The sequence below is a fragment of the Ranitomeya imitator genome, chromosome 5 (assembly GCF_032444005.1).
Source record: "Ranitomeya imitator isolate aRanImi1 chromosome 5, aRanImi1.pri, whole genome shotgun sequence".
Classification (NCBI taxonomy): Eukaryota; Metazoa; Chordata; class Amphibia; order Anura; family Dendrobatidae; genus Ranitomeya; species Ranitomeya imitator.
In genome coordinates this window covers 259,049,676-259,063,064 of record NC_091286.1, presented here as the reverse complement: position 1 = coordinate 259,063,064, position 13,389 = coordinate 259,049,676, and the positions used below count along the sequence as shown (strand labels likewise).

The window sequence follows — 13,389 nt, the reverse complement described above, 5'->3', positions numbered from 1 at the left end:
CACGTATCCTATATCTACTCCTGGTATGGCTCCAAGCAGTGAGCAGCGCGTATGCGCATCCTACTCCCTCCATTTCTGGGCTGCTTGGCCACTTTTGTCAGTGTCCTTGGTGTGAACCTGTGTTCTCATGTGCAGCCTGCCGATCTATGCAACGCTTCCTGGCTGTGCTCCTACGGCCCGGAGAGAATGGGGATGGGGGCCAGCTTTGGGACCCAGACTGAGCTAACAATCATCACTTGCACTGTTTTAGGCTGGGTCCATGGCCCACAACACATGAACTGTGGGTCTCCGTGCAAGGTCATGTCGGCCGGTCCAGACATTTCGGTCCGTATATGGACCATGACATCAGTTCATTTGAATCCAACCTCAAGGGGATTCTTTTATTTGGTATATATGACCTACAAGATAAGGCATCCTAATTTTTTTCGCTATGAATTTATTAAAGCTAATGTTATTTTATCTACTTAATATTGAATTGCTTGTATATGGCAATGTACAAATATTCAGTTATATGGGATGTAAGCCCCCTCTGCTGGCCTCTTTGTGCATTTCCGCATTCATTTCTTTATATATTTTTTGCTATTTTTTTTTTCTTTCTTACAAACTGACCCATTTAGATAATCTATTAGGAAAGTGTTCCAGCGTGGAGCAATATTTGTTACCCATGGATAAGAAGCCAAACAGGTCAGGTGTATATATTTGGGAAGTATTTTGGGACACCTTATTGTAAAGGACCGACAAGCCTCCGCTCTTGCTACAGTCGCTTAGATACTTTCTCAACTGGATCTGTCCATTTGTCCATTTACTTTCACTAGACTTCTTACTTTCACCTTCCAGGTCCACATTCAGAGAACCGAAGGATGCGATCACATGACTTGTTCTCAGTGTAACACTAATTTCTGCTACCGGTGTGGGGAGAGATACCGCCAGCTGCGATTCTTTGGTGATCACACGTCAAACCTCAGTATATTTGGATGCAAATACCGCTACCTCCCCGAGAGACCGCATGTAAGGAGATTAGTGCGAGGCTCTGTTTGTGGTGAGTGCATGGCGACACAACAGTCTCTATATACAAATACTTCAGAAGGTCAAATCTTAAAGATCAGGACTTGTAGAAGACGGCTGTGTAGTATAGTGCCAACTATGTGGACAGCATTAGTGACTTTTCAAGTTGTTTTTTTTTTTTTTTAAGGTAGTCACTGACTCCCAAAATGCAGTTTTCATTGACTATACGGTTTTGTAGGGGACTTACCCCCTATAACAACCATACTAGTGTTATACCTCTTACTGGTAAGGTGCCTGAGAAAATAATTTTTAATTCATATGCAAATGAGGAGGCTTCAGTGCACTTATGCCTTCTGTAAGCCCTTCCTCCACTTCTGATTGGAGGAGTACTGGCGAGTGTGTGGGCCGGACGCGATCTCCTACCGCTCTACTTTCTTCTGGCAACACTTCTGGGTGTATTTGTGGAGCTAGCGGAGACTGGATAGAGAACGGACGTGGCCGCGCACACTCCAGCAGGATTTAGAGAGTGATCACTCCAGGAAGCCCATTTAAAATGCATTATGGGGATGACGGACTCCCTTATCAGATGTAGCGATCAATAGTAATAAACCAAATCGGCCTGTGAACACTGGTCTCTAAACCACATAAGCGTGATGCTGTAGTCATTGCCTGGTACAACCAGTACATATATTTCCGGACCACTCTATGTACTGCAGGGTCTGTCCTTTGCTACATTATTCTAGGGTCTCATTTAATGCATGACGTTCGCAACACTCTTATGTGAAAGATTTTATACATTCACACATGACTGTGAAATCATCCTATGTCTGCAATATGCAGAGCATCTCTTACATTTGTTCTAAAAATGTCAGCTGTCCCCATAATAGATTGCAGATCTCCTTGGCTGTCATTGGGTCTTATCTATTCATATAAAATGACGACTTCCTTTTCTTTTTCAGCTGGGAAGCTGCTTATTGCACCCTTGCTTCTAGTCATTGGCCTGGCATTGGGAGCTATCGCAGTTGTCATAGGTAAGAGTCATCCTTAACACTAATGTAATCAGAAAATGACCTATTTAAGTCTGATTTTTATGTTAAATTAAATCATAAGGTTTTCATTCTCAATGAAAAAAATCATTCTACTAAAAACTGCCTTATCTGTATCCAGGACATAAAAAAAAAAAAAATATATATATATATATATATATATATATATATATATATATATATATATATATATATATATATATATATATATATATATATATATATATATATATATATATATATATTTATTATCCCATTCACAACAGGACCTAATCATGCTCTGACAACCTCCGTTTTCTCTAGATCATGAATATTTTATCTATGGAGTGTAGGGTCTCTTTAAATGGGTGGGTTGCTGGAATATCTAAAATGCTTTCTCTCTACAGCTGGCGTGCTGTGCTTTTTCAACTTTGCCCGCTGGCAGCTGAACACATGTAGCCGTCTGCTCTCTTCGGACATAATCTGGGCCACCTGCTGTGCGTCCTGGTGCAGACTGTATACCAGCTTACACAGATGGAGGATAGACATAAATCCACATTTAACCTATAAAGCCCTTTTAATGCCTTTTATGTATTTAATGTTTAAAATCCAGGAGAGGCCTCATGGGATAAAGGCCCTGTTTGGTAAAACAGTTAGGTGACCGTGCGTGTCCACAAATGCACATACATGTAACCACTAGTAATGATTTCCTGGGAAATCCTCTTTGGGCTAGGTTTCACTTTATCTGTGGCATGGCGATCAGTTTTCTTGTGTTTCAACTGAACACAGCACATGTCCAAACATTTCACAGTGACGCATACCTGACTGCAGTAGAGCATAAGAAATACTTTAAGTCTTAAAAAAAAAAAAAAAAAAGGGTCCATAGACTGCGGAAAAAAAGAGTGCTAAATCTTCAAGATCCCACGTATCAAGATATTAATAGAAAACATTTTTTGTTGCACACTACAAAGAAGGAACGCAAAATAGGTAGCACTAGCCATAGCTCAAGACAATTGTAACGCTAAGGTATAGTTACACAATAAGCATATAATCAATATATATGCAAGAGTAGCCAACTCCCACCGAAAAACCCACTAAAGAAACATTAGGTGGGTTCTATATTAAACAGATGATTGACCTAAAGGAACCACTCCCTTGCGCTTGAGATGCACAAAGTAACACATAGCCTGCTTTCTTGCAGCCCTCCCATGACTAGATCAGCAAAATGGCCGCCACTAGCTTTCTGTTAATCCCACCATACGCATTTCTAATTGGCGGAGAAAAGGTTGAACTTGATGGGCCTAGGTCTTTTTTTTTTTTTTTTAACCCTCTGTAACATTCGATGGGTTTTGGATAAACGATGGTTGGGACATTTGTTTGGCAGACGGCCATCTCGGGTGTCTCTCCCAACTTTCACGGCCAAATGAGCGCTACTGTGTTCTGTATAAGAAACCACCAACAGATGTGCAGTCCGCAATTCTAACATGTCTGATCAAAATCTACCCCGATAATCAATTGACCAGCGCCTGTATACATGTTAAACCTCATTCTGATGGATTTTGTTCCCCATAAGTGTGCAGGGCACTTCGTCTGTTTTTCTGCAGACCTTTTTTTTTAACCGTCCTAACTGATAAAAAGTACCAATACAAATCGACGGGTGCGCAAAAATCACAGACAACACATGGATGACATCAGTGTGCAGTATGTGATTTTAAAGGGGTATTCCCATCTCCAAGATCCAATCCCAATAGGTAGTAGGTGTAATAATGACAAAATTAGCAAATACCTCCAATTGGAAATGTAGTATAGTTTTTGTGATTCGTCACGTCTCTTTTCTCATGTTTTCTCATATTGCAGGACCTTAGGTATCCATGGTTGCATCAACTGATAAAGTGACAGCTAGTTGCTACTGGTTGTGGTATCCATAGATACCTAAGGTCCTGCAATGCCTGCACATATTGGAATAGGATTTAGGAGATGGGAATACCCCTTTAACACCATAATGAATAGGAGAAGCCTTGTATTTTTATTTATTTTTTCCAAGTTAACATTATTCATGGTAAAAATTAACACTAGCCAAACGCTGATGAACATCCCATACAGAACACTGACAAGGCTTTTTTTTTTATTGCTTTACATTTTGTAGTAACTTGAGTGCTGTTTTTGTTTTCCCCTAGGGTTATTTGGACTGCCTATCTATTGCCTTTGTAAAAAGCAACGGAAAAGAACACGGACCGGCATGCCGTGGTAGGAGGGGAGGACTCCTTTAAGCTTGAAAAATGTCTTGTGGGGGCCAAACCATGCAGTGTATCGGAGAACATTATCACCGTCACCTGATCTTTGAACAGAGACCGTAGACCACCACTACGTCAATATTCCGCTTTCTAGACAGCCCCCAAAGGCAGACCATAATGCCACCAGATAATGGTGCACTCCCAGCTGGATATGCCCAGAATTGCTGCTTTTTTTATTTGTGATATCTGTATTTTTACTTTAGAACATTTTATTTCTCATAGAAGTGTTGAGATATATATATATATATATATATGTGTACATATGTGTGTGTATATATGTGTATATATATATATATATATGTGTATATATGTATATATGTATGTATGTATGTATGTATGTATATATATATATATATATATATATATATATATATATATAATTTTTTTTTTTTTTTTTTTTACATTTTCTTTTCTATTTTTTTGTTAGACAATCAAAGTAGTTTTCCTGATCTGAACTTGAAGGATTAAGCGGCCTCTGTCTATTCCTCGAGCCTCTGTCACACAGGCTTGGCTTACTTGAGCCATGAATCATAGGTATTGGAAAGATTAACCGAGTTCCGTACAGATCGAAATCTGTAATGAAGACAGCAGTAACGATCACTCTTTCAATTCTGTTGGTGGAGATTTCTGAGTTTTGGCATAAGTTTGTGAAGACAAATTTACCATTTATTTTATTTCAGGCTTCAAACCTCGCCTTCTATCCCTTGTTTATTTTCGAATAGTTAAGCTGTCTAGCTCCTGTGAAGCCAACATTTCCTTTTCTTCGACACCTCCGGAGGGATGCTGTATTCAGAGTCATTGGAAATTCTATTTCCGCATCTCTTCTTGTGGCGATGACTCCCAGCCCAGGAACGTTTTGATATAACACTAATATGAAGATATGTCAGCTGCTCGTGTTCATCCGTACAGCAGTATTCTAGCTTCTTCTAGCGCCTCTTCTGATAGTAGGGCACGTTTCGAATCTACATCAAGTAGCGGTCCTCTTCAGCAACAAATACGATCTCCTATTCAGCCATGCCTAGAGCGTAAAAAGACAAAATGGACATGGTTACCGTTTGATTGCATAATTGTAATCAAGCGTCCTTTTTGCAATACATAACCATTCTTGATGAACAGTCCACTGGAGCAAGATGCACCAAATTCATTAAGCCAGCCTAAGAAACTGACATAATTTCTGTAGTAACTTGCACCACTTTTGTGGCGTAAATTGGGATGATTTTGAGGCCACTCAGTCAGGCTTCTCTGTACCGAAGTATCTAAAACATGGCAGATGCCAAAAGTCGCAACATTTTTGCAACACTTCAAGCAGGTTTTTCGCTGCAGTCTTACAAAAGCCAGTGGAAAGTGAGCAGGATTTGGTTGTCCGAGCACTTTACACAGCCTTCTAGTGCTACACTAGGAATCGCCAGCTCACCAGCTCCGTTATAGAGAAGAAATGAGCATTGTGATCCCTGCACTACTTGCAGATGTGCCTATACACCTTCAGGAGCTGTGGCCCAATTGTTCATTCCGCCATCAGCTTTTCTTCAGAAAATTAAACTATTCCTCTGGCCCTTTTTTGTTTTTGAGTTTGTAGGACACATGCACATAAGAGCCTCCTAGTTCCTCTCATCACCCAAAATCGATGGTGGCAGACGGCTTTGCTCTTGTGTGTAGGTACCTTAACATAAATCACACCTGGCTAAGGAGGGATTTTTGTTGTTTAGTGATTAGTAGTGAAGTACCCGTGCCAAAGCAAAGTTTAGAAGGAAGCTTGATTTCTGCTGGTGGGATCAACAAATTCAATGTAGATTTTCGAGAAAACCCTTAGCTTGCCAAGAACAAAAATGCCAAAAAAATAGTTTTGCCAAAAGCCTTAAGTTACATGTTGTGCTGGTTTGTTTTATTTTTATATTTTTTTTAAACCCCTGAAATATGAACATTTACCTTTTGTAATTCCTGATATTTCAGCCAAGTGACCATGTTCTTATTAGATGGACAGAAGGGGAATGACCATTCCTTTTCAGGTTTGTATTCAGCATTATGCCAGACAAAAGGTTTTTGGTATGGCGTAAAGAAGGCCAACTCAGAAATGATGCCGCTTGGCACTCTGCAATGATAATAGACATTTAGTGGCCATTATTAAGAACACCTATTATGTACTATGATTCTCCTGCTCCCCCTAGATCTTAAAAGAATGAATTCTTATGTGTGGATATTAGAATCATTCCATATGCATTTTGGTCACATGATGGGATCAAAACTGTCGCTGCAGATACGATGGCTATACATTTTATTTTACAAATCAGTCCATTTGGCTACACTTTTTTTTTTTTTATCAGGAAAGACCTGACAATTCTTCCACAAAATCTCCCATTATATTTCATGCACTTTTTGGTACGATCTTGAGCATGCCTGGAAGTATTCTGTACTAAAGTGTAAGGCTACTTTCACACTAGCGTCGGAATCTCCCCGTCGCAATGCGTCGGGCAGAGATTCCGACGCTAGCGTTTAACGCACTGCACAACGGAGGCAGCAGATGCATTTCTCCGGTGCATCCGCTGCCCCATTGTGAGGTGGGGGCGGAGTTCCGGCTGCGCATGCGCGGTCGGAAAAAGCGGTCCGTAAGGAGCAAAAAACGTTACAAAGGGAGAGAAGTGCTCAGCTGACATTTGTTCAGCGTGTTTCCACTAGGAAAACGCGTGTAAATTACACCACTGTATCAAAGTTTTGTGAAAGCCATTTCCATTGATAAGCAGGTGATCTGGCATTCCATCATGGTGACCACTAAATGTAATCGTTAGGAAGTAAAACTTTGTTCACGTATCCTTTTTAGTGCCAATTATGGAATGTGGTTTTATGGTTTTTTTTTTTTAATTTCTTTGTGAAAAATTTAGCAAGGCTTAAAAGTTTTATGATTTGAGGAATTTCCATATTTCTGTGAGACTTTCATCCAATGTCTAAGAAAGTCTAGTTTCTTTGTAAATTTTACTTCATATAAAGACCTAGGGGCAGATTTCATACAGGATAATCTTGGCAAAGCGGTTTAGGTGGTTTTCTTGGATCATCAACCTAAATATCGTTCTGCTTCCATCCACCTGTAAAGACGGGGGTGGATATGTTTTTAACAATGTTACTGTGGCTCGTAGACTATATTTGTTGCTGTAAGAGGACCGGTATCACAACTCCAAACTTCCAGATTAGTAATGGAACTATTCTATTACTCCTGTTCATGTTCTTCTAAATGGTTTGGCTTTTAGGAAAATACAGCATAGAAGTCTAATAAATTTCACCAAGGTAGCACATTTTTGAAGACTGCTATGTTGACAATGCCATTTGACAGTCATTTTGCCAAATATATATGGTAAATGTGATTTTATTTTTTTTGCTTTACTGATTTATGCCTTTAAGATGTTCAGGCTGGCTTAGTGCCATGTCCAGAGTCTCAGTACTAGTCAGAAGCCATAAACACTATCATGTATGAATTGTACTGAAACGAGAGCCTTGGATAAAATGTTGCAACGTTTCCTAAATATCTGTGCAATTAGGGGCCACAATGTACATGGGTGTCTGACATCGTTTAGGAGGGAAACTTGTCACTGCATTCTTGTTCCTTTTTCCTGCACTTGATCTAGTTTGGCTGAGATTGTGTGTCCATGGTCACACGTAGGTGAGCTTGTATGTGTTGGAGCAAGTAATGCCCTCAATACAGAGACATGTATTGCACTGATAGTTTTCACACTCAAGGTCATTGGAAGTTTTTTTTCCCCATTGGTAAAATGATGGTTTCCAGCATCAGATTCACGCCAAATGGTTAACCTTCTATGTAACTTGATGAATGCATTTTTATGAAGTTCACGTACAAGTCAGACGCCATGCGTTCCATTAGTGTGTACCTCTGGTTTGGAAGTATGAAGACTAATCGATCAGGAAATTGCATTACCGTCATTCGTTTTCTTTAGTAGAATTTGTACTGCAGCAGACAGAAGACTTTGGATCAGGGAACCAGGCCGTCGTGGGAAGCCATTTATCTGCACACTGTCAACAGGATACATGATGTTGTGAACCAAACTCTAGTGCTCTACACTTTTGTAACCTCCAAGGCAGAGAATAGAATTTAATCGCAGCTGTCTCTTGTATCAGTGTGAACCACCACATCCATTTGTTCTAGATCTGAGTTTTCCATGACTGGTGGTTGTCCGTGGATACAGTCCGGCCCAGTAGGTCATAGGTTGTGAAGAGACACTAGTGCATGCTGGGCGATACAGCTCCCAAGCCAACAGTCTGAGGTTGTCCACTACTTTAGCATTGAAGATCTATCCTTAGCATAGGTCATCAATGTCTGATCAGTTGGGACTCTGCAGCCCTGCCGCTCAGCTGTCTTCTGTGTCGGCGGCGACCGAAAGTGCTCACTTGCGGAACTGGCTGTCTTCTGATGGTTGTGGATACTATACATCCACCTCGTATTGATTTGAATAGGAGGCAGATGTGTAGTATCCAGCCACTGCCACTATCCATAGATGGGCAGCTCCGCAAGTGAGTATTTTCGGCCGACCCCACAGAACATCTGATTGGCCGGGGTGCTGGGTGTCAGACCCCGACCGATCAGACACTGATGACCTATCCTAAGAATTGGTCATCAATGCTACAATAGTGGACAACCTCTTTAAGCCCTGAAAGTATCGGGGACAGGTTCTATTACCTAGAAAAGTGCCTGTTACAGGATATTTCAGCAGCAGACCTATGCTTCAGCAACTGCATCGGCTCAATTAGGGCATGATTGCATGTTGTTTGTTTGGTGTGCATTTCTGTGGCAGAAAGTTGTGCCATTTTGTCTGGAACAATCCCAGTCAGATGGATGGGACAGATATTCCTTTGTAGACATTTCTGTAACAAAATCTGCAGTATATGAATTCGCCCTTAGGCTTTATTCACACATCAGTATCCCAGACTTCAATCACATGCCAATATCACTAGAACTAAATTCACAAGGCAGGAATCGGTGACTGGTTAGCCACTATTTGGACATCCACTTCCTAAATGAAACAGGAACCCAGTGTTTATGCTCGCCTGCCAGACCACCACCGTTCCAGTGATGTCAGAGCCATATCTCCAGACACGTGACATAAACAGCGGGTGCTGGTGGGCTGCAGTGCTCATATCTTACCCATACGTCTAAGTTTGGTAGGAGCGAAGCAGCCCATTAGCGGCCAATGATTATCTGCAGCGTAGACTTTGCCGGACCGGTGCCTGTTCAGTAGACGAGTATAAGCTGGTTTTATTTTCAGTGGAGCCCCGTTTAATTTAAGATGTTTTCCAAGTAGTGGACAACCCCTTTGAATAGCTATCATTTGGGTTTTAGACTCCCTACGGTGACATGATTTTGGTTGAGTTTACTTGCGGTGAGTTTTGAGTGATAGTTGATGCAGTTTGTAATATAGACTAAGCCAAATTTGCCTATCCACATTATACAAAGAGAATTGTGATCCACAAATGAACATTGGCCATGTAATAGCAAATTGGATGTTGGCGCAGTAGTAAGCTTGGTTTAACCAGCAGATATAGTGGATTTTTTTCTGTTTTTACAGGGAGTACAGCCATATTGGTTGTTAATTTTGAATCTTTCTGAGAACCCGATGGCAGCTGTCACGTTGTCAGCAAGTCGTATCAATCACAAAGTGACATCTTTACCAGCAGTCTGAGAAGTTTATTCGGAAGTGACAACCACTACGGCCAACTGTATATTTTCCATTATCGCCCCTCTAAAGTAAACTACCTTTTTTATTTATTCCACGTATAATCCAGTTAAGAGCGTCTCAATTATTTTGAAGCCTCTCATTTGGTTTCTCAAAAAGTGATTAGTGTGTTTATTTTATCTTTTTTGTTTGTCTAATTTTGTTTTATGCTTAATAAAATCTTATTGATTTTACTCTAATTGACAGTAGTTTTTGTAAAATACTGATGGTAGTTACAGCCCATTTATCCTTTTTATTGTGTAGGACGTTTCCATATCATTATGTTGGCTCTGAAGCCGAAAAGCAAGATGTTTGCATAGTATATTAATTTTGTTCCTACAGGTTTTTCATGTCTGTTTCTGTATTTTAGCATTATGGGGTAAATGGGTTACTTTGTACTGTAATTTAATGATATTTATGTTTGGCATTACACGCACCATCGTTTTATTGTAACTTATTTAATGATGATGTACAAGCTGCACTTTAAGAAATAAGTTTTAATTGCACATAACTTAAACATGGCTTCTAGGTGGAGCAAACATTGGTTCCATAGGCTTCCATTTGGTGCTGTGTCAGAGTATGGATGTGTATATATACTGCTAGTATATGCATATACACAATGGTTGCATACTTGTTTCAATATACTTTAGTGCCTTATTTCTTGAATCAATTGTTTTCCTGTTAGTTATGTATGGCAGTGCCCAGAATGTTCCAGTTTTTCTGTTTGATATAGCAGTTTGATTAGACATTAGTGATGATCGAATGTGCTGGGATAAGGTGTTATCAGAGCATGCTCGGGTGCTAACAGGGTATCTTCGGCGTGCTCTAAAAATGTTTGAATCCCCGCGGCTGTTCGGCAGCTGCAACACATGCAGGGATTGTCTAACAAACAAGCAGCCCCTGCGCGTGTGCAGCTGTCTAGCAAACAGGCGGCCCCTGCACGTGTGCATCTGTCTAACAAACAGGCGGCCCCTGCACGTGTGCAGCTGTCTAACGAACAGGCGGCCCCTGCGCGTGTGCAGCTGTCTAACAAACAGGCGGCCCCTGCGCGTGTGCAGCTGTCTAACAAACAGGCGGCCCCTGCGCGTGTGCAGCTGTCTAACAAACAGGCAGCCCCTGCGCAGCTGTCTAGCAAACAGGCAGCCCCTGCACGTGTGCATCTGTCTAACAAGCATCCCCTGCGCGTGTGCAGCTGTCTAACAAGCATCCCCTGCGCGTGTGCAGCTGTCTAACAAGCATCCCCTGCGCGTGTGCAGCTGTCTAACAAACAGGCGGCCCCTGCGCGTGTGCAGCTGTCTAACAAACAGGCGGCCCCTGCGCAGCTGTCTAGCAAACAGGCAGCCCCTGCACGTGTGCATCTGTCTAACAAACAGGTGGCCCCTGCGCGTGTGCAGCTGTCTAACAAACAGGCGGCCCCTTCGCTTTGCAGCTGTCTAACAAACAGGCGGCCCCTGCGCGTGTGCAGCTGTCTAACAAACAGGCGGCCCCTGCGCGTGTGCAGCTGTCTAACAAACAGGCGGCCCCTGCGCGTGTGCAGCTGTCTAACAAACAGGTGGCCCCTGCGCGTGTGCAGCTGTCTAACAAACAGGCGGCCCCTGCGCTTTGCAGCTGTCTAACAAACAGGCGGCCCCTGCGCGTGTGCAGCTGTCTAACAAACAGGCAGCCCCTGCGCAGCTGTCTAACAAACAGGCGGCCCCTGCGCGTGTGCAGCTGTCTAGCAAACAGGCGGCCCCTGCAGCTGTCGAACGGCCATGAGACATGAAGTCGCGGGGACTCAAACATGTGTTTCGAGCATGCCGAAGACACTCCGCACACGAGCATAACACCTTAACCGAACATGTTCGCTCATCACTATTAGACATGATACAAATGTGCGGTAGGTGAAAATTAACATGCCATCTTGTTAATCGTTTTAAATGCTAAATGTACAGATAAGTGACTTGTCATTGGAATAAACAGATGGGCTGGGTAATGTTTCAGAAATAAAGATTTTTTTTTTATACTCTATTCTGTATAGTTTGTTCTGATTTTAATGTTTTTATTATGCCAGAAGTCAATCATTGCAATGTATGTACAGAAATTTTTATGCATAATATTCAGCCAATTAGATTTTATTAACCCATATTCCTTGGCGGCTGAACTGGCCACCAACAAGGTGAGTAGACCGTGTCTCCTCCTGAAGCACCTATGCGCTCTGAACGTACAGCTCCATAGGCCAAGAGAACCAATACCAATGGTGGAAAGCGTAGTCACATCTAGGAAGAATAATTCACAGGGAATCGGTCACCAGGATTGTGCTATGTAATCTGAAAGCAGCATAATGTAGGGACAGAGACCCTGAGCCAAGTGGCGTCACTCACTGGGCTGCATGTTGTAGTTTTCATAAAATCATTGTTTTGTCAGTTGAGGATTATCACTAGAGGCCTAGTAAGAATACCAAAGAAAAGGGGTTTACATACAAAACACAACTATGAACAACAAAAAATGCCTCGCACTGCTCCATTGATGAAAAAATGCACGTTTCAGAACATTGACAATTTTTTTTTGCTTGGGTCACACAGTTTGAACCAACTTAGAGTTTTTTCCCCATTTATCAGTGAATGATACATTATGATGAATGGTGTTGGGGCTGGTTCTGCCAAAAACAAACCCTCACACGGCTATGTCGGCGGCAAAGTGAAAAAGTTATGGTTCTTGGGGGGGAGCGAAAAAATGAAAGCTGAAAACTGAATCCTTTTCCTAATGGCTTCCTGTTCTATCTTCTAGAGAATCTCTGTGATGATGCATGGTGAAACGCAATTATCTAATCCAAGGTTAACAGGCGCGCTGGAGCGTTCTGATAACATGTGGGTTTAGAGAATTTCACCTTTGTCAGCAGATTATAGGTGGCTAACTGTGCAAAACTCTAAAAAGCCCAACATCCTCTAATCACAGTGTTCTCCTGATGACTGGAAGTGAATAAGATCTTAGAGAATTGCTATTTCTTAAAGGTTTATTAAAATGGCTAGGAGGTGAACCTTTCCTTTAATTATGGGTCACTAGCTGAGAAAAGAAGCTGGTAAATAAGAAATTAAAGGTTACCTCTAAGATGAGGTGATCTCATGGGTTCAGCTTGTCATGGACCAGAAGAACGTGATATTACCGGTATCTGGTAGTATGTGGACAAGTGGCATCTATCATAACAGAGCTACAATTAATGATATCTGTGATGACATGTCCGTGCAGATAAGTGAGCGATGCGAGAGGACTACTAGGTCTGACTCATACTAAGGAACCATCATTAAGTTTCTAGTTCATAAATCAATAGAACACATGAACACGTGTAATAGATCTGAGAGATCTGCTTCTCCT

General features: G+C 41.6%; 1 protein-coding gene and 1 long non-coding RNA gene across 2 annotated transcripts in view; both read left to right on the top strand.

The window, feature by feature from the left end:
* Nucleotides 1–4,576, top strand: part of RNF217 (ring finger protein 217) — a 97,727-nt gene extending 93,151 nt beyond the window's left edge. Inside the window, exons 4-6 of the mRNA XM_069726097.1 lie at nucleotides 838–1,039; nucleotides 1,965–2,036; nucleotides 4,208–4,576. Coding sequence (XP_069582198.1) covers nucleotides 838–1,039; nucleotides 1,965–2,036; nucleotides 4,208–4,281 — 348 coding nt within the window. The 3' untranslated portion in view covers nucleotides 4,282–4,576. The remainder of the gene's footprint in view (nucleotides 1–837; nucleotides 1,040–1,964; nucleotides 2,037–4,207) is intronic.
* A 2,729-nt stretch (nucleotides 4,577–7,305) lies between these two features.
* Nucleotides 7,306–12,038, top strand: LOC138637425 (uncharacterized). The gene is made up of 2 exons (XR_011312395.1): nucleotides 7,306–11,411; nucleotides 11,483–12,038. It is a non-coding gene; the product is annotated as an uncharacterized lncRNA (long non-coding RNA).
* Nucleotides 12,039–13,389: the final 1,351 nt, after the last annotated feature.